Genomic DNA, 27,003 nt, shown 5'->3' with positions numbered 1-27,003 from the left:
ATCGTGCATATCGATTACATCTTTCCATCAGCTATACCATTGACTAACATAAATGAAATAGAAACAGAGGTATGATCATAAGGTATTTATTCCCAGGAGGTAACAAAAATAAAAAATTGTGATCATAAATACTTGACATAAATAAGAGGGAAAGAACAAATATAAATTTTACCAATAAGGATACTTATGTCTTAATCTCCAATTGCTCAAAGAAAATAATGCAATGAGCAATTTATGCCTTACAAACCAAGATAGCTGGCTAAAGGAAAATAGCTTGTGTATCATCACAAGGAAAGTTTATGGTTCATCCTTCCTTCTCGTGGTCTCCCATCAACATGGCCAGTGTATCCTGCTACTGAACCGGCGATAAGCTTAGGTCTGCTATCTGCGTTGTTTTTCAGAAGACACCAACCAATAATCAATACAGAAATTAGAAAAATGAAATGAAAAATTTTCAAATATTAAAAACTTTAAACTCGAGGTCCACACTATCAAAAAGTTAAATGCAATGAAGTTAAATGGAGGCAACAAGTTAAATTTGATGTTTTTGAAAACCATTATCGGTCTACTTACACTGGAGGGAAAAGAAAGTTAAAAAGAACAAGATATATAGTGACTGAAACCATATATTTAATTTGCACCAATATTAATTCAAGCTTGGGACTCATGAATAGAAAACACCTAATCTGATGCTATAGAGGTTGTCAACAACTTTTCCATACGACTTTCAAGTGGTCTATCAATTGTTCATTTCACTGTAGATGTATTACGTACATAATCACCTTCATTTTCTCTTGAAAGTTGAAAGCTATTTCCTGATTGCTAGATGTTCCAGTCAATGCATTAACATTGTTTTGAAGAGATTCAGGTGCAAGTCTCATGTTCAACATGAGCTTAGTTCCTGATTGCTATAAGCATGATAAAGCAATGTTACAGTTATTAATTAGTTGAACTACTCCAGGCTTCAAAGCAAAGACATGAACTTATATAGTTATTAATTAGTAAATTAAAATAATGGCATTGTGAACTATTTGCATGATCTGCTGCTGATAGAAGTTAAACGTTGCAAGTGAATACAGGTATAATGCACTACTTTTACCTTTAAAGAGGAAAAGATGTAAAGCACTCAAAGATCATTTAACATATGCACAAATAACTACCACTCTGATGCTATTGGCAATGAATTTAGAAGTGAACCTAATAAAAAAACTACCACTCTGATGCTGATTCCAACTTAGATACTCTAGTTTTAAACCAATCAGTAAAGTCCTTGCTGTGCTTTTGAGCTCCCGTCCATTTATTTGTTCTGCCTCTTTTTCTTGACTGGTTCTCAATCAAAAGTTTATGTTCACTGCATAACAATACAAAATACATAGGTCTATAAAGTGAAATATGGACAACAACATTAAATAAGAAGTAATAATTAAGTAATGAATCATACCTAATATAATTATCAACTTCATTGTTATCACAATTGTACCCAAACTCGTCGTAATAATTCACGACAGTTTTGTTAAATTTACTAATTTCTCTAATTCTCTATTTTAACCCTGCTAGAAAATAAAATCTCTGGGCGCTGCAGGATTCAGCCAAAATGACTACAGTCAATTTAGCAGGTGAATTCCACACTGATGCCAAATATCTCAAGCTTTCCATGTACATATTCAACCAAAAAATAAACAATAAAGAAACTGAGAAAAGATTAAGACAAATTTATCAAGGACACCCAGAATCTGTTCAAGCGCCTGCTTTCAACTTATTTTACATGTTGACGGTGACATAAAACAAAAAACAGCCATGTAGACAAGATTTGGCTTAATTACATCAAAACTTGAGAAGAAAAACCTGCCAGTTCTCAAGGGATAAAAAAAAGTTTATGGAACAGATTACACATAGTAACCACAAAATACTATGGGGATAAGTTATGGTCATAAGCATACCTCATGAATCTGGGGAAACATACAAAGGAGCAGGCAAGAAAGGGAAAGGAGCAACCGAAGCAAATGCAACAGGTGGGCGAACTTGACTTTGATCACCATTTTTCAGTTCTCTGCGCCAACTGCTACTTTTATGAGTTTTTATCACTAATGAATTCTTGGGTCTCAGAGACCAATAGTTCTTCATCAGCTTCAATCTTGGGCAATCGATGCAATATGAAACTGGTTGATATATGTGATGTTCCTGGCACAGAAGGCTATAGAGAAGAGCATAAACAGAATAAATAGAGAAAGTAAATTAATTTAAACAAAAATTAAAAACATATACAAATTCAATTTTGAGGATTAACTTGTCCAGTAAGGATGTAGAATTTTCAACCACTTTCAATGATCAACTGAGACAACAAAGCCCTAATTTGTAAAATCAAATAAAATTTTCATTAAATAGAGAAAAAGAAAAAATTTGAAACCCTAGGTTTGAATGTTGAAAAGGAGAGAGATAAGTACCCCAAATCACAAGATGATAGAGAGGGATAATGACGAGAGGCGCGGATAATAGGGGAGGCATGGCGAACGGACGAAGTCAAGGTGGCCGGCGTCAGACGGAGGAGTCGACGAGAGGAAACACGAAGTCGAGGTGGCCGGCGGACGGGGGAGTCAACGAGAGGAGAGGCACCGCAGGACTGAGGACCACTAGTCGACGAGAGCGCCAGAGCGACGCGGCGGACGCAGACGCGTTCGATTGTAGGAAGATGAGAAAACCCTAGACTCAGAGATGAAGAATAAAGGTTAAGAGCTTATTGGGTGAAGAGCCGTTCTGAGAGAAACAAATAAATCCCCTTTGTTAAAAAAGTTTGGGCGTGAGCCCTTAATAAAACCGTCCCTTTAGCCAACTAAAGTTTTTTTTTTCAAGCCTAATTCAAACCCAACACTTTATTTTGAAGCGTTACCTTAAACTCTTTTGTGACGATTGGAACCGTCACATAACCGTTCCCTTAGGAGGCAAAGGAGACAGTTTTGAACTGTCCCCAAATAACCGTCCCCATATACCTATTTTGTGGTAGTGATCTCAAATAGGATGGTTTTGAAAATTTATCCTTTTATATATCCATATATAACAGTTGTCTATGTGAATAAATATAACATGCATCACGTGCAATCCATGAGTAATTTAAGAAAAGAGAAAATAAATTATTTGAGGAGTTCTATTGTTTTAAGAAAGAGTTATATTTTGTTATACGGTTTAAAAAATTCTTACCAAATAATCATCTCTCCATAAGCCTAATGGAGTCACAATTCAAATCGACTCAGCTGAAAAACCTAGCCAAAAGCCAAACGCTTTAGCTGACATGAAGCGCGGAAGCAGTAGGCCCTTCGCCTTTAAGGCGACTACTCGAGAGTCCACCCAACTTCCAATCGAGACGACCCTCCTAGTGGCAACTTGGCTGTCTACCGAGCTGTCTGACTAGGCTGACGACTCACTTATCTAGTCAACAAGTTACGAGAATGACCCGCCTTCCAATACAATCCTGCTGGGGAAGATAAAGATCCGAGTCATCCAACTGAGCTATTTCCAAGATATACATCAATCAACCACAGTATTGATCAGTCACATCAAAAGTCTCAAACTCTGACAAAGTCTTAAATGCAAAGACGGCTCATTCTATTCCCAAGTCACTTCTGGGACGTAATCAAGACACCCTCTAAGCTCAGACGACCTTTTCGCCAGTCGCCAGCTGCCATCTGTGAAGCAATGAGTGGCTAGATCAGTCAGCCTATATTCCCTTTATCCTTATCCGTCAAACCTGGGACGTTATCGAGGCACCTTCTGTACTCGAGTGCCTCGCCCTCCAATCACTAACTGTCATCTGTAAAGATAAGGGCGACTCAGCACCTCGCCGTATTCTCGGCCATACGCCATCTAATCAATCCTGGGGCCTTATCAAGATCATCTCGAAACAGTATCTCCTCCAGTCGTCAACCGACACGTGAAAGGACTACTGCAGACTCAGCCTCCAGCTCATCCCCCACCATCGTCCTCAGACCCCTGATGAAGCCACATGTCTATCCTCAACAGCCTATAAAAAAAGGGTCTCTTTTTTGGGGACTGAGGTTCTTTTGAACTCAAAAAACTAAGAAGTCATTCTTTTCTTCAAGTTGCTTCTAAATAAATTCTAAAAGGAGAATGTACCCTGCATGGACCTCAATGGCCCAGGGACTCTCCCCAAAACCTCCCTCAAACTCATCATTTAACTTGACCGTCGGAGGTACCATGGGGAAAACACGCCCCGTACCCCGACGTTCCTTGTGTGTGCAGGCCATCAGTCCATCCCGTGCGTTTAGAGTTAGGCATAAAGTCGGAGGGGGAGTCGGCTCATTTATCCTTTATCATCCTCCCTCGGCAAACAACCTCCCCCCCTATTGCCTGTGTGATTCCAGACATCAACAAATGAGTATGCTTGGTACAAAGCACAAAAAATGTGTGCTTGGTAATGAGGTAGCATAACCCTCTCCACTCATTCAAATGGTTGAATATCTTCATGCACTTCTCAACCCATGTGAATGTGGTCCTCCATTTGAATGAGTGGAGGGGATTGTGCCACATCACTACCAAGCACAAATTTTATGCTTGGTACTAAGCATACTCATATTTCTCTCTCTATATATATATAAGAGATTAATGAGTATTCTTGTTATAGGAGGGGATTTCTCCTGGACGCTTATGTGACACAATCCCCACCATCCTCATAAAGTAGGAGAGAGTGTGTGAGTTGGTGGTGATTTGTGCATACTTTATGAGGATGGTGAGGATTATGTTACATAGACGATAAGGAGGAAAATCTCCTCCTATGACAAGGATACCCATTCCTATGACGATACCCATTAAATATGATAACTCACTTTGCTAAATGTGCAGCTACCCTCATTCGGATTCATCTTCTGGGAAAGTTGTCAAACACTTTCATTGCTCGGCCCAAGCCCAACGCACAATTAAGGCCCACACAAAGCAAGGGCGCAGATTCAGAATCCCAATCCCAATTCCGAAATAGCAATCAATCTCCACCGCCATCGCCCTTAATTGTTACTCATACATAGATGCGCTCTCACTCCTCTCTCCCTCTCTCCCCCTTCTTCGGCGCAACCTAGGCGGCTAAGTGTAAGCTTTACTCTCTCTCTCTCTCTAGTTTCTTTATAAAGCTTTTTGCTCTTTCGTGCCCTAGATATTAAAGTTGTCTTTTTTTTAAAACTAATTATTTATCTTGTTCCCCTTCAGATGTTTAGATGCCAAGAATGTTAACGAAATCAGGGGAAAACTTGTGATTTTTTTTAATAAATCGGGAAGCACAATGTGTTTTTTTATTAATCTCTTTTATTGCTAAAAAATCGCTTTCTGGAACACCTGAACTTCGTGGTGATTATTTTTTTCTCTAATGTGATTTTGTTCATACAATCCAATTCACTGGCATGAACTCTTCAATGGTGAACGGTTCAGCTTCGTTCAATAATCCTTTTTGTTTCCTTCTTATTTTAAGATATTCAACAAGCTACCCGCAAATGGTGTGGCCCCCTTTTACGACGGGCACACTAACTTGTATTGATGCGTAAAATTAGTTGGTGTATGCGCAAAATGCTAGTACCCTTTTTGTAGCATCTTATGAATGTAACCAATCAGTGTCATTTCTCCGAAAGAAGAACTATTGATGGTTCGAAACTTCAGTGTATATCTATAAGACTATAATTAAGGATTAGGCGAGTGTTGGGGACATCACACTTCTTAAATGTTGTAGCTGTTCAAAAGAGTTGTCGATAGAGTCACAAATCACGGTCACATCATTTTGGCAATGTTCTTGTGAAGAAAACGACATTCAATGGAAGTTCACGATTTTATTTTAAATTTCAGACTAGCAATCAATGTTTGACCATATTTCAAAATTTCAACATTTCAACATTCATTCAGGTCATTGTTAAGTTATTATAATCCTGCTTGGGAATATAAATGCTTAATGTTATCTCAATGTAGCATATGCCTCGCCTTCCTGATTAGAAGAAAATGAGATATGTTTCATGTATATTTTAATTTGTTGGTTGCTATTAGTTTTGTTATGCATTTCCTTATAGAGTGCCATGCTGTCATTTGTGGGTATCGTTGCAATTATTATGTGCTTATATGCGGAGTAAGGATTCTTTGATGTTATGTTCTGTAAGCGGGATTGCGTGTTTGATTAAACGTTTTCTCTGATCAACCTAAAGCCTTACAGGTGTGCATGCAGTTTGTTGGGGTTGTTAGAGTTGGGAGGCTTTTTTAATGTGGACATGGCTTCCCCTATCTCCAGCAGTAGTGAGATAAGAAGTATTTCAAGACAGAGTCCCAGGCTTCAGGTTCATGAGCCTAGATCTGGAATTACAGAAAATGGATGTACGAAGTCCCGGTTTGCTGGTCCTGAAAATGTAAGCATACTGGCTGAGCAGGATGAAACTGATTTGTCAAAATTGGGAAAGGTGGATGTAAACAATGATGTAGTGAAGAGTCCTAATAAATCTCCACGCAAGCGAAAGAAAGTTTCTTCTCAGCTGAATGGCAAAAGATATCCGTTAAGGTCTTCATTAGGTACTGGCAGAGTTCTTCGGTCAATGTCAAACACAACAAATAACACCCAACCTGGGCAAGGTAATGCCCCAGTTAATACAGTAAAAAAAGGACGGAAAAAAAGAAAAGGAGTAAAGGGAGCTTCAAATGATGAATTTTCAGTGATCAGGAGACGAGTAAGATACTTGCTGACGCGAATGAACTATGAGCAGAACCTGATTGATGCATATGCTGGTGAAGGGTGGAAAGGCCAAAGGTATGTGCCCGCTGAATTTCATTTAACATTGCACATCTTGTTTACGTTATTTTCATATTTCTTGTTATAAAATTGAACAACACATATGTATCTGATTAGTATTTTTGAACTTTCTTGAAGTAATCTTCTGTTCTGCCATGCTAGAACTCTATAGCTTATCTATATGAAGAATTTTATTATGTATTTTAAGTTTATTGTAGAATGGGAACGCTTCTGTACAGTTGAATTGTTCAAATTGTCGTGAAAACTGATTAAGTTAGATAGATACCATTCAACTGGCTGGATGAGGAGTTGGAAACTTTGACATTTAGATGGATTTTGAAGGAGAGATATCTGATTGGCTCATGTTATCGCCCCATATGAATAAATGATCAATTACTTGTATGGGATGTATTAATCATTTGTACTTGGCAGGACTACTTGTAATTCTATGCCAAATCACAAGAAGCTATCTTGTTAGCTTCCTTACCTCTTGGTTCTCTGTTTACTGAACTAGCATATGATGGCCTATGCAGAATTATGGAAATATTATTTAAGAAGCCCAAACTTCTATTTATTGATATGCAACTAGAGTTTACATCAAATTAGGTAATGTATTTAAACCTGTTAGAAATTACTTTAACCTAAAGGTTAACGCATTTGACCCCAAAGTTTAGCGGATAGGTTTGTATAACAAATGCACATTAGAGTAAACATACTTCTATCTTCTCCACCATAAACTATGAAATCTACTGGGAAGGAGGGGGAAGGTTCCACTAGCACTAACTCATTAAGCTTTTTTAAAGTTCTAGTGAAAAACTGTCAATTAAACTTACACCCACGCATATTTTATCCATGCCATATATAGTTCCTATAGAAGGAGGAAAGAGATTTTAGTTCTTCATGTTGAACAAACTAGGGACTCAATTATTGAGCCTTGTTGATTTCTATTAGTTATAATACTAGAGAATGGAATATATGATACTTATTCTAAAAATATGTTTAAACATAATCTTAGCATCCATTCCCTCAACATATCTCTAATAAATCCTTTCCTAATATGCTAATATAAGTCTTTAGCACACTCCCATTCACACGTATATCCCTTCCTAATATATTCCTTAATGCTTCCCTTAAGCTGTAGCATATATATATAATGTATGTAAAACTTATTACAAATAATATGCACACACCCTTTAGTTTGTGATGAGGCTCAAAGGCTCCGGACTCATCTTTATTCATCTTTATTACAGGATGTTGAAGATATCCTAATAATATGTGAAGATCTTCTATGGAGATATAATAATTAAATAATTCTCTTCAAGAACTTGCAATCCATGGAGAAACATCAAAGAGAAAATATTATTGATGAAAAAATAATAATTATGTCGAGTTTACAATCATTTACGTGAATAGAAAAACATAATCGATCTCTAGTAGGAATGAAATTCCTAAAAGTAGAAAATATCAAAGCTAGTTAAAAGGCTTCTTATAATAGAGGAAATAAATTAGTCAATTTTGAATCAAAACTGAATATGTTTCCTATCCTAAATGGACTTTCACTATATTACTAAAAATAAGGGTGCTACTGATGGAATTTTAGAAATATGCTAGTTTATTGGTTTTATCTCGCTGCATTAGGCGATTTCCATATGTTGTATGTCTGATCTTTCTTCTGGATTGCGAGATATTGCATTTTCTTCGTGATCAAGTCAACAATTCATATTACACCTCGTTTGCGCTTCTAGTAGCCCCCTACTTTTTGTAATTCGTCCACCAAGCGTGAAGCGTCTTCATTAGTCACCCCTGTTTGAAAAGGGCTCGATGTTGAGCTTATATTCATTTGAGCATGTGCTTCCTCCTTAAACACTTTTCTTTCTTTTACGCCGATCAACATCCACTTTGTACTTGGCATTGATTTTCTCTAATTATTCTTTTACCCTTTAGATGAGAGTTCTTGTTGAATCACTGGCGCAAGGGAGTTTGCACTTTGGATGGAATCTACAGGAGAAATTATTTGCATACATCTTGTTGTCCACCACTGACAGGGTTTTCTTCTCAGTAGTGTTTGTCTTGGATGGCTTTAGTTTTATGATTGACATATCTGATCTAGTATTTCTTTTTGATTCTTTTGTGTTCTTCACAACTCCAACGGTTAATCAAGAGCAGATAAGGGTTTCTTAGTCTTGCCTCGCCATGATCATAAATAGTGTGAGAACGTAAGACGCTCATGGTGAGGATCTTTTTTATTCTCTTCAAGTTGTCGCTTCACCTTCTCGATCAGATTGACTGTTGACTAAGGTAAAAGTCCATTGTGAAGACATGATCTTGTTTGTAATTAATAGACATGAAACAATCTCTTAACATTTCTTTATCTTCGCCCCGACGCCCACGTTTGAACTGGTTGCTTGTGCGGACAGACTTGATTAATCAATACTTGATCCCACCATGCAGATGCTTTACCCTTAGGTTAGTAAGACCCCTCTAATCTTCTTGGATCTTCATATACTGATGCATTCAAATAATTGTTTTACTTTAACAATCCAATTGAGAAAATCCTCGATGTAGAGTTTCCATTGAAGGATGATAGGTATACATTCAATTTGAATCCTTCGACATCATAATTATCCTGTCAACTCCTCGGTAGCCACTACGATCACGATCATGACATGGGCCTTCATAGTTATTGCTACTAATCAATGTTTTAAATAATGGCCGATAAACCGATATTATGGTCGATATATCGGTTTTGGGGGCCTTCCGTTATGATAAGTTTGATTCTAAATCGGTTATCGTTTGTGAATGTTATAGCCGATAATGCGGCGATAAAGTGAGTTATCGGTCGATATTGTCGGCCTAAAAATCGAAATTATTGGCCTTTAGCTTGAGTTTTAGTTTCGGGCAACATGCACCTATTCAATGCACTTTAAAACCCGACCTAACCCGAGTTTCTACTATTGATTAGTGATTCTAAACATAATTATTTACATTTTGTTATGTTTATATTTTATTAAGTTTGGTTAGATTACATTCTAGAATATTATATTATGTATATCACGATTCGGTAATATCACTCCGATAAACACTACTTATCCCCGATATATCCCGATATCTGCTATTCGATATGGATTTTGATTGTCCGATAAATCTTCGATAATCGATATTTAAAACCTTGCTACTATTACTGGATTTATCCCTTAGAGTTCGATTTCATCTTTAGCAACCATCACGATCAACGTGATCTCGATCTTATCTGGGATTCAAGTGCCCTAGCATCAACGCAAATTAGTCAATGGAAGCAGCGATGGGAGCTTACACCTCAGCTTTCATCTCTCCCTTAAAAGGCTAAAACTCGGTGATGGTAATAAGAGCTTTGTTTGCCATTGGATAAGAGGAAAACATGCTTCTGATACCAGTTGACGTAGCATAAAAGTTAAACCGAGGAATCCACAAGACTCTTCAAACCCACAAAGAAAATAACCTTTGAATACACGAAGAATAATAAAAAGAAGAATATTATTATCAGAAAATAATACCTTTATTCCAACGCGTTTACTTTAGGGGTGATAAAAGTTGATGTTCCATCATCAAATTCTAACCAGGGAGGATTTGTCTCCAAATCTTGCCAAAAGGACCCAAGTCTATCTGTGCATGCTTGCATGCAGCTGGCGGGGTTTGGATGTGAAATTTAATTGATACCAGTTGTGATATCTTGTAAAGTCTCGATATCCTATCTTACATTTAGTCTAGATCAAAAGCCTTTCATTTAAACCTATAACTTCTTTCAAACCTCATAGCTGTATCACTGAACATACAAACTCTTTTGCAAATCGACCTGAATGCTAAAAAGACCTTTTCCTCAGGCTGAACTCCTTCTGACCTAAAAAAATCCCTAGCCGATCCTATTGTCCTTCTACATTGTGTGTGTGTCTTGCACTGCTCTTATAGCCTAAGATCATATCATGTTGGCTTTTATGCCATGTTTCTTACTTCAGAGTTTTCAGGATTCATTCATGGTATCCTGAGGTGTATTTAGGTTAATTTACCTGATTGCACTAGGGTATACACAGATTTAGATTCCTTCACTGTATCGGTTAGATTAGAAGTTCCAGTTGCATCTAATACACTTGTGTGTTTGTTCATTGCGTTGCATCTTAGCTTCTATAGTTTATTGGTTCATTGTATTGGTATAGAGCCTATGCTAGAGTGCATGCTACAAACTAGACTGACTATAAGTTTGAAGACCTGTTGAAACGAATAAGCCAGCATGCACATGTAACTGAAGCTAGGTTTGAAGCAATGGAAGTGTGATTCCTACAAGAATAGCTTTTCTAGTGATCATAATGCATAATGTCAAGGACAGAAATAATCATCATGAACAATGCTATCTAAGGTACCAACAATCCAAAATTGGGAAAGTAGGATGTGAGGAGAGATGATACACCTGCTTTTAGGGGTGACCTGCTAGGGTAGTAGCGATACATATGTTTTGCCTTTTTTTTATTGAATAACAGACTAAGGATGAATCTGTGATATGTATTTTTTTACAGTTTCATCTATACTATTTAGACTTATACATGTTAAGGTTCCACCATATTTTGGAGCAATATAATGTTGTCAACATTTAGATTTTCAATATGGAAGGTTTTGATTTTTCAAAACCTTGTCCTTGCTGGAGGTAGCAGTGATCCATAATTTTGGATGAGGAGTTAGTCAAAAGTTTCTCAAGTATCCATGATCTTTTACTTCTGTAGAATAATAGCAGAATGAAGATGTACCTATGCTTTGTTCTTGCTTACAGTTCCATCTATTCTAGTCACAGTTGTATCATGCTAAATTTCCTCTATATTTTGAACCATGATAATGTTATCAATGTTTAAAATTTTATTCTAGAAGGTTTCAGATTTTCAAAATATTTGCCTTGCATATCACCTGTTGAAGTTTGTATTTATTTATGCTATGCAGCTGGCACAGGCTGCATAGTCAACTTGTACACCCGAGATGCTTACTAGGATGATGACATGGCTAATCTATGACATATAGATATTCTTGTATTCTTCTATAAGTAAATAGTTTGGGAGAATGTCCTAGAAAGTCAAACATATTACTTGTAGATAGAAGACATTTATTAGGAAATCCTAGAATTCGGAAGAAGTCTTTAGTAAGTTATTTACATCCATTAATTTATGGAACTCTTTCGATGTAAAATAGCAATGTAACATGATCTTTCTTGAATTATTCTCTTGCGTCTTCTTGGAGTGAAGGCTGACTTAGCCACTTTAGTGGGGGAACGTGAGCTGAGCCGAGTGCTGCACGAGTTGATTAGGTTAGGTTCATTGATTGGTTCATTGATTTGTTATCTCTTGACACAATTAAGTTGTTTGATCACCTAACCAACTATGACATTCCCACCAGCAAGAATTTCTGAATATTTGATTACCTTATAAGTTTATAACATATGATCTCATAGCCCTTCTACATTTTGACGCGCTAATAATTTTGTGATTAGCATCATTATGAATAGCATTTTATGTCCTTTTATGATATCTCAAGAGAGAAAAAAGCAATATCGGTGCTAATGTTATTGGTATTTATTGAAATTAGTTTTCAATTCAGCATGAGATGTTTTATAGTTGCTTGATAAAAATAAGAAGATGCTTCACACATATTATAATTGTTCGCTGTATCTTTCTCTTTAAGTTTTCTATTATCGATATGTGTGTGTGTGCTCACTTCGAAAGTTATTTGGTAGTGAAATTTCTTTGTCTACATCTCTACCTGAATATTTGGATCTATTACTTGCATGTTCTGCTTTTCTTTTACTTATATTACTGTTTTGAATCTTTCAGTGCAGAGAAATTAAAACCTGAGAAGGAGCTTGAAAGAGCAAAATCTGAAATTTTGCGTTGTAAATTTAAAATACGGGAACTATTTCGACACCTTGTTTCTTTATCTTCTGAGGGAAAGTTCGAGGAATCTTTATTCGATTCAGAAGGGCAAATTGATAGTGAAGATGTACGTAACTCCTTGACCAAAGCAAATTAAAGTGAAATATATTTGTATCATCATCCTTTTCTAGTAAGAGCTCTTAAAACTATTTCGGTATGACTTAATTTACAAAATTTTCCCGCATATGTCAGATATTTTGCGCTAAATGTGCTTCAAAGGACGTGTCTCTTGATAATGATATCATACTTTGTGATGGCATATGCGATAGAGGCTTCCATCAGAAGTGTTTGAATCCTCCTCTGTTGAGTGAAGATAGTAAAATCAAGCTTCTAAATTCTATGTTGGTTTGATGTTTTAGATAGAAGTTGGCAGCAGTCAGATATTTGACTGCACTAACTATCTGATTGCTTTTTCCAGTTCCTCTTGGGGATGAAGGGTGGTTATGTCCAGCCTGTGATTGCAAGGTAGACTGCATTGAATTACTGAATGAATTTCAAGGAAGTAATATATCTATTAAGGACACATGGGAGGTAAGTAATAAATGGTAGAATTTTTTTTCTTGTAGATTTCCTTGTTTTGAGTGCTTAGTTTTTTCTTGCCGTTTGAATGCGCTAAACCCCACTGGCGGCATTAAGCAATCCCTAGCTGAAAGCTTTCCTTATTTATTTTCAGAAAGTTTTTCCCGAGGCAGTTGCTATCACTAATGGAGATAAGCAGCATGATGACATGCCATCGGATGATTCAGAGGATTATGATTATGATCCTGATGGTCTAGAAGCTGATGTAAATGATCACAAGGGGGAATCAGGTCCTGGAGAATCAGAGTCTGAAGAATCAGAGTCTGGAGAATCAGAATCTGAAGGCTCGGATTTTAGTGCTGCCTCTGAGGATTCAGATGCTCCAAACAGTAATAAGAAAAATGAAAATTTTGGATTACCTTCTTCAGATGATTCAGAAGATGATGATTTTGACCCTGATGCTCCAGATGCCAGTAAAAACATCTCAAAAGATTCGAGTTCAGATGAATCAGACTTTACGTCAGATTCCGACGAGTTCTGTAATGAACTCAGTAAAAATTTAGGTATTAATGAAGATTCTGCGACCTCTTTGTCAAATCTGAAGCCTCTTGCCCAATCTGGTGAAGGAACATACTCTGGAAATATGGATAGTTCTGAGCTTCTTTCTCCATCGGAACCAGTCTTGGGCCAAGAAAATGAGGTCCCATCAGGAAAAAGGCAGCTTGAAAGATTAGATTACAAAAAGTTGTATGATGTAAGCTTTTCTTCCTTAGAAATAGTATATAATATCAATATATTCATCATCATGCACATGCCAACAGAAATTCTTTCTGACGCTCATCTTGATTTTTCATAATTATTTTCTTTGATGCTAATCAGCACTTGAGCATATTTTAAAGTTAATGTTACATGTGTTGTTGGTTAGTTCATTAACGTAAGGATAACTATTGGCATTGACCTGACAGGGCTGTCTTTATGAAATGTTTAGGCATTCTTGCTTTACTCAAAATTATTTTTCTTGTGAATTCAGACCTGTCTAACCTTTCCTTAAAAGCTTCTACCAATGTTCACGACCCTCTTTCTTTTCCTTCAGTACCAAAGTACCAATGTTACAGAAGGTGCTAGGCGGACTAGACGTTTGAGCCAGTGCCTAGCTCTAGACGGGGTCTAACTATTCACACTCCCAAACAGTAACTTTGGGGGTGTGTGAGGACTAAATTGCCCTTCTCCCAAACCAAAACAGGTCAAGTCCATTCCAGAAACACCCTCAACATCAAAAGGGCATTTTCGGCAATCCAACTCCCAAAATTACTGTTTGGGAGTGGATATAGCAAACATGCTCTAGACGCCTAAGTGTATGACTATTTTTAAAATTATTTAATTATAATAATTGATAAAAATATGTATTAAATTCATATAAATTTGCCCAAAAAAAGATAGTAATTTTAGATCCACAATAGACCATGCGTACTTAAATACTAAATAACCAAAATAATAACTAAGAAGACTATAGAAAGCACTAGGAGGTCTAGGCATTGGACCCGATACCTAGAGCCTAGGAGGGTTTTTTTTTATTTTTTAATTATAATAATTGATAGTAAATGTTAATGTTATGGAAAGCTTAGGTGTCGGACTGGTGTCTAAGCGGAGTTCTCTTTTCACTTAAGTTGTGGTTGAGGAGGTTTTGCTGAAGGTCCGAAAGAGGTAGTGGAGGTGTTCATATTTGGATGTTAAAGGAGTTTGAAGGAGGTTGGATGACTTGGAGGTTGTAACACAGAAAATCACGATTAGTGCCTAAGGGTTGTAGTTCACGTAAGCAGACAATGCGCCCCTAAACACTCCCAAAACCTAGGTGGGCAGCCTAGATACGGCCCAGGCACTAGGCACTAGTTAGGTGGCCTAGGCCTATGTGGACACCTAAACACTCCCAAATCGTTATATTCCTTATTTCCTGTTTATGTTAGTTGCTGAGATCTCGCTTACCACATATATGTGGTTGCATTTGTACGCATCAGGTGAGCTGAGTAAAGGTAAGGCACCTATGGAACCACTAGCTCCTTAGGATATTTGAGAGAATATTTCGTTAGGTGTTCATAGTATAATATTTTGTAAAACAATTTTGGCTGAAGTTGTGATTTTGTCAGACTTGAGCAGTTAGGTGTTCATAGTATAATATTTTGTAAAACAATTTTGGCTGAAGTTGTGATTTTGTCAGACTTGAGCAGTTGATAACGTAGGTTATGAATTCCCACGATTCTGCACTGCAGTAAAATTCTTTTTCTGAAATTGTGCTGTCAACTAGATATTTTGGACTGATTAAGTACTCTTTTGATAATATTTTTGTGGATATTACCGTGGGATTAAGATTGAGGTGGGATATTTATTATACATGCAACCTTGGCTGTATGGATGGTCATGTTGAAATTTTTAGTCAAACCTTTGTATATCTTTTAAGCATCAGGAAATTCTGAGTCATGCCCAATCTAGTACAATCTGACCCCTATAGTGAAGTGTCTTGGTCGGGGCATTACAGAAGATATATTTATCTTTGTTATTTATGTCTTGGACAAAATACTGTGTGTTGAAAGGGATATATGATAATTCAGCTATTGAAGCACTATAATCATCACTAGTGGAGAACTAAACATGTGAATGAATGTAGGGTGTCTATTACATATGCCTTTTATAGGAGATGGTGCTAAAATATGCAGTATGGACTCTAAATACTGTTATTGTACACTATGACTTATGTTTATGGGTGCAAGTTGAACTTGTGTGCAACCTTCAAATTTTAAATTTATAGCTATTCCAATTATGCTTTTGCTAGTTTCATGGTGATGCTTAGTTGCTGATATGACTTGTTGAGATTTGAGCAACTTGATGGACTGTTTATTACATTGGTCAATTTGTCATGTAGCTAATATAATGTCCTGACCAAAAGGTTTTTGTTTGATACAGACATATCTGATCCAGAGGCACTCAGATAGCCAGATGTTATTTAAACCACAAGTAGCGCCTCTAGGTTTATGATTTGCAATGTTCTGGTTTAACAATTTCTCTAAATGCATAGCAGCTTATGATTCATCATGTTATTCTGTAATATATATGTGCACTGCACCATCGAAAAATACAAGTTTTGATTTACTTCATAGTTCATAGAGAAATTAAGGATTTTCTGAAAGCTTAAAATGTTTCAAACAAAATCAGGACGAAGCTCTTTTAAGACCGTTGCATTATCCTTTAGTAGTTATCTGAAGGAGGTTTTGGAAATTTTTTTTGATAATATTAATCAATAATAAAATTTAACTTCTGGTGTGTTATCTCCTATGAGAGTGATTACTCAATTTGATCTTTTGCTTATTCGGCACTTGAAAGAATGAGTTGGTTTTTTTGAAGATCACTTTCACTGGTTTTCATCAGAAGCCTTTTAGTTTTATTTTAGCGCCATTGATGTGCTTTAGCAGAAATAAAGAAAAAAGGGTCTGTATCTGGTCTGCCTGGGCACAACATGTGACATATTAGAACTTTTGTGTGAACTACATCTTTGAGACAATGTCAGCTCTATTTGGTCCAATTATCGATGCATGCCTAACTTCCATTTTGACCCCTTTGACATAAAGGGTAACACCATCGAAGCAATCTTCATGCAACTTCTCTCTGGTGTTCTAATATAATGTTTGCCTGTGCATATGCGCAATGGAGCACCTGCACCATGTACCTATTTGCGCACTCCTTTATTTTATTTCATTATTTTCATTTTCTCACTCTTCTTAGGGAACCATCTGCATGATGTAATTATTTGCAGATTCCTTTATTTATTTTCATCTTAATGTTCATGTGCTCGCCCTCTTTTGAGGAGATGGATTCACCAAACTTATTATTTGGGTCATTTTGTTGAAACTAAACCTATGCATATTCATGGACTTCATCTCTCATGCTTCTCAGACTCACTGGATTTCAAGTTTGTGTATACAACTCTAGGCAATTGTACTTCTTTGTCCATTTTGACATATAACATCGTTTACCTTGTAGGAAGCATATGGGAAATCTTCAGATTCAAGCAGTGATGAAGAATGGTCTGACTCATCCAACATGAATACGTCAAACAATAGGACGAAGTATGCCAGTAGAAAAGAATCCGATGGATTGTTAAAGATGAATATGCGTACTTCTAAGAACTGCAAAAAGTCCAACAATGTTGCGGGCATGAGTGCAGAGGCTGTTGCAATTAAGAAATCAGGTGTAGAAACTCCACAGGTTTCTCAAGGTCATGAAACTACTCCCCGAAAAACACATCAAGCACTGGACACTCTGGAGCATGAAGTAGCTGAGCAGAAACATGGTCGTCATTCTGATTCTAACGCGAACAAGTCTTCTGCATCTTCAAATAGAAGGCTTGGTGAAGTAGCCACACAGGTACTATACGAGATAAAGTTTATTTTGTGCTTTTTCTTCATCGTCAGGGTCTTGATCGTCATCATCTCTTAAGCCTGTCCTTGTTTAGTTGAGCTTGGTATGAGCATGATTGAATCCAGAAATCTCTATGAAATTTTGACCGAGTTTTTATGCCCCACCGTATATGTGACCTGCCCTCTAAGTTGGTACGAAGTTCTTGCCGAAGGGAATTCTAAGCAAGAGTGGGCCTTATCATAGAAACCTATTTGGTTGTTGAAATCAGGTAATGGTACTCCACAGTTTTCTCAGGGTCATGAAACTACTTCCCGGAAAACACATCAAGCCATGGCCGCTAGTGCTCTGTAGCGTGAAGTAGTTGAGCAGAAAGTTAGAAACATGATCGTCAGTATCCTGATAGTTTATTTTTAGTTGGAATCTGGATCTATCAAGAGGCTTGTTGCAATTAGGAATAGCACTAGTTTTTAGGGAAAAGGCGGGCATCGTGTCAGCATCTGCCATCTGGTTTGGATGTGGATGTCCATTAAGGATTGGTGAGAATAAACAAGAAGTGGGAGGTGGTCGAAGGGAAAACAATGATGTGTAGATCGCTTAAAGTGTGCCATACCTTGTATGAAACTATTGTAAGGCTCCATTAAGCACACTATTGGATGTTTGATTAAAGTGTGTCAGAAGTGGTAGTTGGTAGGTAGGACGGGAGGGAAATGAGGGGATGTTTGGTTAAAGGTTGAGCTTTGTAGACATTTGCGGCTTAATGCTCATTTTATTGATCCCATTGCGGGCATTGGTGGATCTAGAAATATTTTCTTACGAGGCAAACATAAAATATCTATTTATTCAAAATTTTAAATATAGTATTATATAACAACATTTTTGATAAATACGCTAAATTCCTAATTTAAATGGGCTAACATTAGTATAGAGTGCAATTATTCTTAATTATGGTGCAAATTATAAAATTTGAAGGGTCTAGAATGCAATTTCTCATAACCTTAGGGGTGCAACCGCCTCCCGAAGGATACAAGTAGATCTGCCCTTGCATGCAGGCGTTACCAACTTCCTTAGATGCTTGCTTAGGTAGAAGCACCTAGGCTGCTTTGAGGATGCTTAAGCAAGTGTAGGTCACTTAAAAGTGTGTGACACCTTATATAAAACTATTATAGGCCCACCAAAGTACAATAATGAGTGAAGATAGCAAGTTGCATCCGAAATTCTAAATCCAATTCATAGAGGATAGGGTGTTTCTTCACAAAAGAAACCATTTCCCTCTTCTCTTTATCTCCCAAGCCTTGCCTCTCTTCTTTGTCAAACTAAGACACTGCTCTCAAGTCCTAAGCGTTGGCGAAGACGCTTCCAACCATTGTTGAATTTCATAAATAAAAAGTTATTTTTGATTTGTTTTTTTCATAGTTTAAAAAAAATTATTTGACTTGTGTAGATTGTTAAAGTGTATTTGGATTTCTGGAAAGTAGGAAGTTGATGACACCAACTAGGATTTCGGCTATATTGATAAAGATTTTACAGACATAAGTCACTCATTTGTTTAAGTCATTATCTTAAGAGTATTGTCATGTCACGAAAGCATAGGAGATGTTCTTTAGTTATGATGCTGACGAAGTCCATTTTGAATCGATCTAAGTTGGGTCCAAATACCATTGTTACAAATTCATTAGAGGGAGGGAGAGAGAGAGAGAGAGAGAGAGAGAGATCTTTCTAGCATTGAATGACAAGAAGTCTTTCCCAAATACTGATAGGGTCATTCCTGAGAACTCTTCTAATATTTGCCTTCTTGCTAAAGGAAGTGAGAAAGAAGCTATAGTCATATTGCTTGTTAAAACCTTGTTTGTTGGCATGGATACATCAGTAGGTTGAAGCAATGATGGGAAGTGGTGATGGGAGGGGCACTACAAGGGAATGAAGCTTATTCTACAAGGAGTCTCTAGGATCCATGCTAAGGGCTCTTGGAGGGATGTGGACTGTGGAGAGAAGGGAGAGGACAAAAAGGGAGATGCAATATAGCTTTCTTCATGCCGTATACATCATTGTAGTTAAGAACTTTCTTTATCGTCTTAAATTAACTCTAATAATAATAAATTAGTATCAAATTGGATGGGAGAAAATGTCAAATCAGATGTATTGTGTATGCTTTCGGTATATATCCTATAACATAACATATCATATCGATATATGGATCTATGTGGAAGCATCAAGTGTTCAAGCATACAACTATGTATAATATTTATATATGTACATATGTATGTACGTATGTGTGTGTGCCTGTATTTATATGTATGTGTAGGTTAAGGATTGCTAGGGATAGTCGCGTAAAGCGACTGCCCAAAGTCACTCATACACACAAATTGCTAGGTGCCCTAATTTTTTCTCTTGTAACAAGAAAGGGTAAATTTTATGTCCTTGCCCCTAATTTTGACATATATTACCGACCACATATGCAACTTTCCATACAAGGTTATTTGCACTTACATATCTCGAAGTTTATCATATTGTTACCTTTGGTATCCTCATTGTTTTTATTTGCCAAAGAGTACATACCACAAAGTTAAATAAAATTTAACTTTCATATCCTCCAATGTTAATTTGCACTTGAATATCCTAAATTTTACTCCAATTTTAATTGTGATACCCCAAAAATATTCCCCCCTAAGAAATACCTCAAAATGAACATCGTTTTGAACTTTGAAGCCCCAACATTTCTTTTACCAAAAAATGCCCCAAGTTCAAAAAACTCAAAACTTTGATACGTTAGACTTTAGTAAGAGAACATTAATATCCCAAACTTTAATAAAAATTTAACAAAAAATTAACAAAAAATTAAGGATACCAAAATTAATTTTTTTAATAAATGTTTAATTTTAAGGTATTTTTCTGGGCAAAACAAAATCTATTGGGTATCAAAGTTAATTTTTTGAAATTTAGGGTATTTTTGGTAGAAAAAACTTTGGGGTATCAAAGTGAAAAATAAGATAAACTTTAGGCTAGTTTAGTCACTTTAGTGCAAATAAATGTATATAATAGAATATGTTAATTTTTACATAACCCCTAGAACTCTCGGGGTCATTTAACGTTATACCCTTGAACTTTGTTTATCTCACATAAGCCTCTTAAACTTTGGTGTCTTACAAAACCTCCCTCGGCTTTAACCTTTTCTTGTTGGACCCCCTCCTTGTAATTTGCTAATAACTAAAATGTACTCCAGCAGAAAAGCTTAAATTTTTATCACATGTTACGTACCCCCTTTCCTAAATTTATGATTTCTTCATTAAGGAAATTTTATTTATTTGCAAATTATATTTCGTGAGTCTAGTGAGAATAGTTCAAAGTTTAGAGGGATTATGAGAAACTTTAAAGTTCATGGGGGATTATGTGAAATAATCAATGTTTAGAGGGTTATGTGAAAAATTCCACAAAGTTGAAGGGGTTTTTAGTGAAGTTAACCCAAAAAAGAATAAGAAAGGCGTAAGGTTGGCTATATGTTAGCAACTTTTATAAACACTTAGGGGCAAGATAGTAAACTTATCAAGACCCATCTCTTGGAAGAAAATCGGAACACGTGTCATCTCAAGGTAGCGGGTGGCTTTTGGCAGTCGCTTTGCGCCACTTCCCCTAGCAACCCTCTGTGTAGGTATGTTACGTATGTATATATTATAATAGTGTGTGTGCGTGTATGCATGCGTGTATATACATATATGTATATGTAAGGGTGTATTTATCACAAAAGCATGATCAAGTTTGAAGCATAGAGCAATCAATGTGAAACAACTATAAAAATAATTATAAATAAATAGTAACAAAATAGTGCCAACTCAATGACCATAAGGCCATTGATATACAATGTCATTCATTTAATCTTATGTTTTCAATCATAGCAAGAAAATATATATAAAGACAAAGTCAGATATATTTTATGACTGCCTAGCCAAGTTGATAGATTTTATCACGTTAAAAAATAACTAAATGAAACAATTCCCTTACCAAGCAGTCAATCACTATTGTCGTCTCAAGTGCATCTCAATCTTTCTTGCTTCCACAGACTTCTCTACCTGTCTTATTTTTCCTTCTCCATTATTTATTGCAATTGCATCACAATTGTGAGTTCCTGTAAGTAATTGCTAAAAAATTCATTAGATATCCGTCCAAGTGACTACATACTAGATAATTATTGAGAAAATAATAAGTAATATGAGTACATATGCTTTTTTAATCTTCTTTGCAACATACTTTATTTTTTCTTCCAATTCGAAACGCTACTACCCATGTGTTCAAGCATAATCTTCTGGTATACAAGGGCTATATTTCTTCGTAAGGCCCAATACTCAACTTGGTTTTTATTATCACACTATTTATCAAGTAGTCCATAAGGAAATATGAAGTATGAATAGTCAGTAAGTTAATAATATTCACAACTATTGAATAACGATCTTTGCCTTCTCTATTTTCTCTTCATGGTATCAGAGTCTTCTTGATTTTAGAGAGACCTCTTTTTTTTCCTTGACCTCGGAGTCGCCAAGGGGTTTTATTGCCTCTATACTTCCGCTTAGCGGCTACGACAACACGTTCTGCAGCTTCAATAACATCTTTAATTTCTGCATCATTTATTTACTAAGTCTTTATTGAACCTTAACAAAAAAGCCCTACCCCTGAAAAACTCTAATTTTAAAAGTAAAAAACACCACTGTTTATCGTGGTACTGTTCATTGATGGACAGTAACCCGCTTGTAGAGTTCATTGTGAGTATTTTATGTTCTTGTTCGATGGTTGGATGCAAAAATACACAGGTGATTCTGACGTTGTCATTACTAGCTGACCCACGTGGGGTTTTTACGAGCTGATCTGCCTAGAATTTCTTTTTACTGGTTGATCCACCTAAGGTTTCTTTCTATTGGCTAACTTGCCTAGGGTTTCTCTTTACTGGCTAACCTATCTAGGATTTTTACCGGCTGACACGCTTAGGGTTTCTCTCTAGTGGCTAACTCGTTTAGGGTATCTACTGGCTGTGACTACAACTTTTGAATTGTTGACATCTTCAAATATTCCAGACAAAGATGAAATTACGAAGCTCTTGCAACTAGCTGTTTTGTTTCATTTGTAAAAAACTACATATATAGTATATATGCTCTAGCTTGAGGGGAAGTATTAGATATTATTGGTATTTAGATTTAGGAGATATTATGAGATGTGGTTGGATGTTTATCTAATACCTATTTTGTAATATCCTGCTATAATCTCTATTTAAGAGTAGGGTTAGATGAATAACAATATTTGCCTTCTCCATTTTCTCTACAATGTTCATTGGCTTAATTAATTGGCTTAAGATTTAGGTGTCATTTTAACTGACTTAATTAAAACCTAATACCTGTTGTTGGATTTGTCTAAGTGGTATATTACATAGGGACTATGTTACCCGGACACCTTATTTTGGGTGCAGTATCCATGTTGGACATGTGTCAAGCACGGATTTTCCTTGGACACACCATTTTTACTTATGGTTCAAAGCAAACCCTAATTTTACCATTATTTATAACCCTAAACTTTGGTATATTGAGCTCAAAACCAATAGGTTTTTTAAACTCAAAAATTGAAACCTATCACTTAAATATTTGAAAAAAACACATTGTATCCCATGTGATCAAAACTAAACTTTTGTTGTTAAACTTTATTTCTTATTTAGATTTAACGTAATTCTTAATTGTTATAGATAGTGGAAGAAACTTACAAATGTTATAAGTATTTTAATTCAATATTTAATCTAATGTGTGTGTATATATATTTGTGTACCTATATCCAATCTTTTACAAATTTTTCTTGTCCTGTGTCCGTATCTGAGTATGTGTCCACACCCGCACCCGTATCCATGCAACCTAGCTTAGAGATAACCATGATTTGCAATTAAGTTTTAATTAAGTCAATTAAGATGGCACCTAAACCTTAAGGCATTACACCCTAAACATGCATGTTTTACGTGTCACCTAAATCTTGAGTATGCATGATACACGTCTTCAGCAATCCCATTCTCTGTACCTCTCTCTCTCTCTCTCTCTCTTTCTCTCTCTCTCTCTCTCCCCTCCTTGCTTTGATGGCCAGCAGGCTTTAAGGGAAAACCTCCATCAAATTCCCACCAAAATTTAAGGAAAAATAGTCCTTTCAGTTGGGTACTTGATCAGCAAGTTTAGAAAAAGATTTAAAGGAAAAACAATTATTGTAAGGTATGCAGTTTATTTTTCTTCAACACTTCTCCCTCACAATTTATTTTCTTAGCATTTTAACCTCTTACGAGTTAGAAATGATCATGTGTTAGAGAACAACAACGAAGATTTTATCTCAAATTCTTAGGGTTTGACCACACAAATCCTATTCTTCAATTCACAATTTTGAGATAAAAATTTCTTGGGTTTTGTGTTCTTCAATCCTAGAAAATTTAAAACAAAAGTATAATTGAAGCGTGTGCATTTTACAAACTTACAATCCTTACGTATAAAGGGAAAATAAAAGCATGAGGCAAGGTAATATCTTTTTGACCCTAAACAATGAAGAAGTGCTTGCTGTGTAGAAATAGGAGAAATTTTTGTTGTCATACTTATATTTTGTATATGATAATATGAGCCAGACAGTAATAGGTTTCACTGTAGATGGAAGCAGACGTTGGAAAACTGGCATTGACATGTATGCATTAGAGAAGCAAAAACATAACTGAAGAGAAACCTAGTGATCTCTTGATTGAAGGAAGATGGTCACAATTAGATTCTTTTTTTTTTTAATCTAACATTTTCTGCAACGATTTGGATCTTGTTTGGTTTATATGTAGAACAAAACACAACCATGGATCCAAACAAAATCTAAGTAGCAGGATTAATTTGCGAGCAGCATGATGACAACCTGGTCAGTGAAAGTCCGCTCTTTTTATTAGGTGGTAGTAGGGCTTCGTTTCTATTCACTATTTTTATTTGGTGGTAGATAGGGCATCATGTTTATTCACTCTTTTTCTTAGGTGGCAGATAGGGCTTCATATATACTTTAAATATGTGCATAAATATACTTATGTGTTCACAAGTCTGTTCATACACCAACTCATTCATCGATGACAGACATATTTGATATTTATACATTAATGCAGAAACTTTATGAATGTTTTCAAGAAAACCAGTACCCTACTCGACAGAAGAAAGAAAGTCTTTCAGAGGAACTTGGTCTCACATATAGACAGGTCTGATCTTACTCTTCCTGCAGCTAAATAATATTTGCCTACTAACTTCTTGTTTTTCTATTTACTTACAGGTAGATAAATGGTTTACAAATTCTCGTCACAGCTTTCGTGTTTCTTCCAAGGATGCGCCTCCCAATGGTGAGGCCTCCTTGCCAGATAAAGATAGTACTGCAATAAGTAGAAATATTAGTGACATTACCAAGACCGATGAAAGTACTGGTCAGACCTCTACAAGCGAAGGGGTTAAGAGGAAAAAATCAGAAGAGGCTAAACAAATAAAGGTTGGAGCTGAACATGTCAATGAAGGCAACACGACTTTCATCGGTCAGAGCTCTAGGAGCAAAGGGTTTAAGAGGAAAAATTCAGAAGAGGCTAAACAAATAAAGGTAGGGGCTGAACGTGGCAAGGAGCATGAAGGTAACATGAGTGAAGCGGATAAGGATAGGCAGAAGGCTATAGCTCGCGAATTGAGGAAGATGAAACAAAAGCGATAGGCCGAGAGTTGTTCAGCAGTTTAACTTTTTCCAAGAGTTAAGGATGAAGAGGAACAGAGTTGACTAGTCCTATATTCACTGTAGACTTGGAGAACTTGTTTTTGTTGTTTACAAATGCATTTTTTTCCCTTGACAATTTGTAGCATTTGGAGCTCCCTATAACTGTTCTCTTAATAGAAATGTTATTTGATCGTTGACCCCCATTATTTGGCAGTTACCCTACAGTATGCTTGTCTTGTGCAAAGTTTCTTTGAGTCGGTATTGAAAGCACTCTAGAGGGGGATAATAGGGTAATATGTTAATCTAATCTGATTTTATGTTAATTTAAAACATATTAACAATTATATCCTAGCAAGTGATGTATATGAGTTATGTTAGCAAGTGATGTATATGAGTTATGTATGAAAGGATATCAAATTAAACTAAGAGTGAGACAATGTAAGCAAAGAGCACAATAGGCGATATAAGATGAACACAAGAATAAGTGTGTCAATGACAAACACAAACACACAATATGATCATGGAGTACGGTCTTTTAGACCTACGTCTCCGCTCCCCACTCCCGGGGAGAATCCACTATCACAATGAGTTTTCGACATTCATCCAAAAACGTTTACAACTCCACACAATTTCGGTTTTCTAGCTCACCGAAAACTTTCACAACTCACACTCTTGCAATCACACTTTACATCATCTAAGTGTTGGTCTCTAGCCCGTGTCGCCTTCCTTAAGTGTTCGGATTTACAACCTCTCACTAGGCGTTACTATCGACGTCACTCCTCTTGAAATCGACCACGTCTCTCACCACATACTCCTCTCGGTGTACAAATGTATTACAAAGTGATCTCATAATGAATGCTCAAATTACAAAGTTTTGTTCTCTACAATCTATGAGAACTCAATTTAGCTCACCGTTTGGGTCGGAAATTGTTTTCTTCATTGTATAACTCATTACAACTTTAATTGTTACAATAAGTCCAAAAAACGATCTTTTTATAAGATCTTACACAATAAATAAATAAAGAAAATTACAATTTTCTTCAAACAACATACAGCAGAGAACGTTTATCGCCTATTACTGTTTGTGTGAGATCTTTACCTGTGCCGGGGTTTATCCATGGACCGCCTACGGACCAGATCCCGTTGACAGAATAATTGATCAGAGCTCCTACTTCACCAAGGAAGTATTCGCTGAAGTACTGATATCGACCAAGCGAAATCAGTACTCTTCTCAAGATTAAGACCAAGCTTAATCTCAAGGAAAGGAGGTACGGAGCTTCGGATCCTTCGAAATACTCCTTCTTTATGCCGAAGTTCGCCGGGATCTAGCTAGCCTCCTCTGAAATTTCATACTCCTTGACTCTTCAATCCAGCAGCACCTCGTCCTCTTGATAAAATTCCATCCCCCTTTGAAAGGAGGCCCTAGGTTTGTATTTATAGGGCTTCAGATGCGGTTATTTGGATAAGAACAAAGGATTTGGCCGTATCTTCAGTTGACAACGGCCTAACCATATTTTTGGATGATATCCAATCAGTTGGGAAGCTCTGAAACGAAGAAATCCCGAAAGAATCATCAAAATACACGTTTTGGACGTTATGGGCGCGGGACAGACCACAGTGACCCGTTCGGTCGCGGGCAGGAGTACT

At 36.5% G+C, this 27,003-nt stretch overlaps 1 protein-coding gene and 1 long non-coding RNA gene across 7 annotated transcripts; one reads left to right on the top strand and one right to left on the bottom strand.

Annotated features, from left to right (window-relative positions):
- Nucleotides 214-2,621, bottom strand: LOC109834167. Of its 4 annotated transcripts, none has more exons than XR_002245470.1 (4): nucleotides 2,288-2,621; nucleotides 1,941-2,194; nucleotides 1,198-1,351; nucleotides 214-385 (listed from the first exon to the last, which is right to left on the bottom strand). It is a non-coding gene; the product is annotated as an uncharacterized LOC109834167 (long non-coding RNA). The 4 variants fall into 4 exon arrangements; XR_002245468.1 differs by having other exon boundaries at nucleotides 1,941-2,348; nucleotides 2,445-2,621; XR_002245469.1 differs by having other exon boundaries at nucleotides 2,445-2,621.
- On the top strand, nucleotides 4,944-25,562 carry LOC109834166 (homeobox protein HOX1A-like). 3 transcript variants are annotated; one of them, XM_020402106.1, is made up of 9 exons: nucleotides 4,944-5,094; nucleotides 6,209-6,781; nucleotides 12,610-12,775; nucleotides 12,901-13,024; nucleotides 13,127-13,239; nucleotides 13,382-13,981; nucleotides 17,260-17,643; nucleotides 24,773-24,862; nucleotides 24,934-25,562. In XM_020402106.1, exons 2-9 carry the CDS (start codon nucleotides 6,252-6,254, stop codon nucleotides 25,354-25,356), a joined length of 2,430 nt encoding a protein of 809 aa, XP_020257695.1. In that variant the 5' UTR covers nucleotides 4,944-5,094; nucleotides 6,209-6,251; the 3' UTR covers nucleotides 25,357-25,562. The 3 variants fall into 3 exon arrangements, with proteins under 3 accessions (XP_020257695.1, XP_020257693.1, XP_020257694.1); XM_020402104.1 differs by having other exon boundaries at nucleotides 6,197-6,781; XM_020402105.1 differs by having other exon boundaries at nucleotides 6,189-6,781.

This window comes from Asparagus officinalis, chromosome 3, assembly GCF_001876935.1.
Source record: "Asparagus officinalis chromosome 3, Aspof.V1, whole genome shotgun sequence".
NCBI classification, from domain to species: Eukaryota; Viridiplantae; Streptophyta; class Magnoliopsida; order Asparagales; family Asparagaceae; genus Asparagus; species Asparagus officinalis.
This window is presented reverse-complemented; position numbering and strand designations above follow the sequence as displayed.

Coding starts and splice junctions, on each gene's coding strand:
- LOC109834166 (XM_020402106.1), top strand. CDS start 6,252: ATGGCTTCCCCTATCTCCAGCAGTAGTGAGATAAGAAGTATTTCAAGA. Junction 6,782..12,609: donor GAAGGGTGGAAAGGCCAAAG/GTATGTGCCCGC, acceptor TGAATCTTTCAG/TGCAGAGAAATTAAAACCTG. Junction 13,982..17,259: donor ATTACAAAAAGTTGTATGAT/GTAAGCTTTTCT, acceptor TTTACCTTGTAG/GAAGCATATGGGAAATCTTC.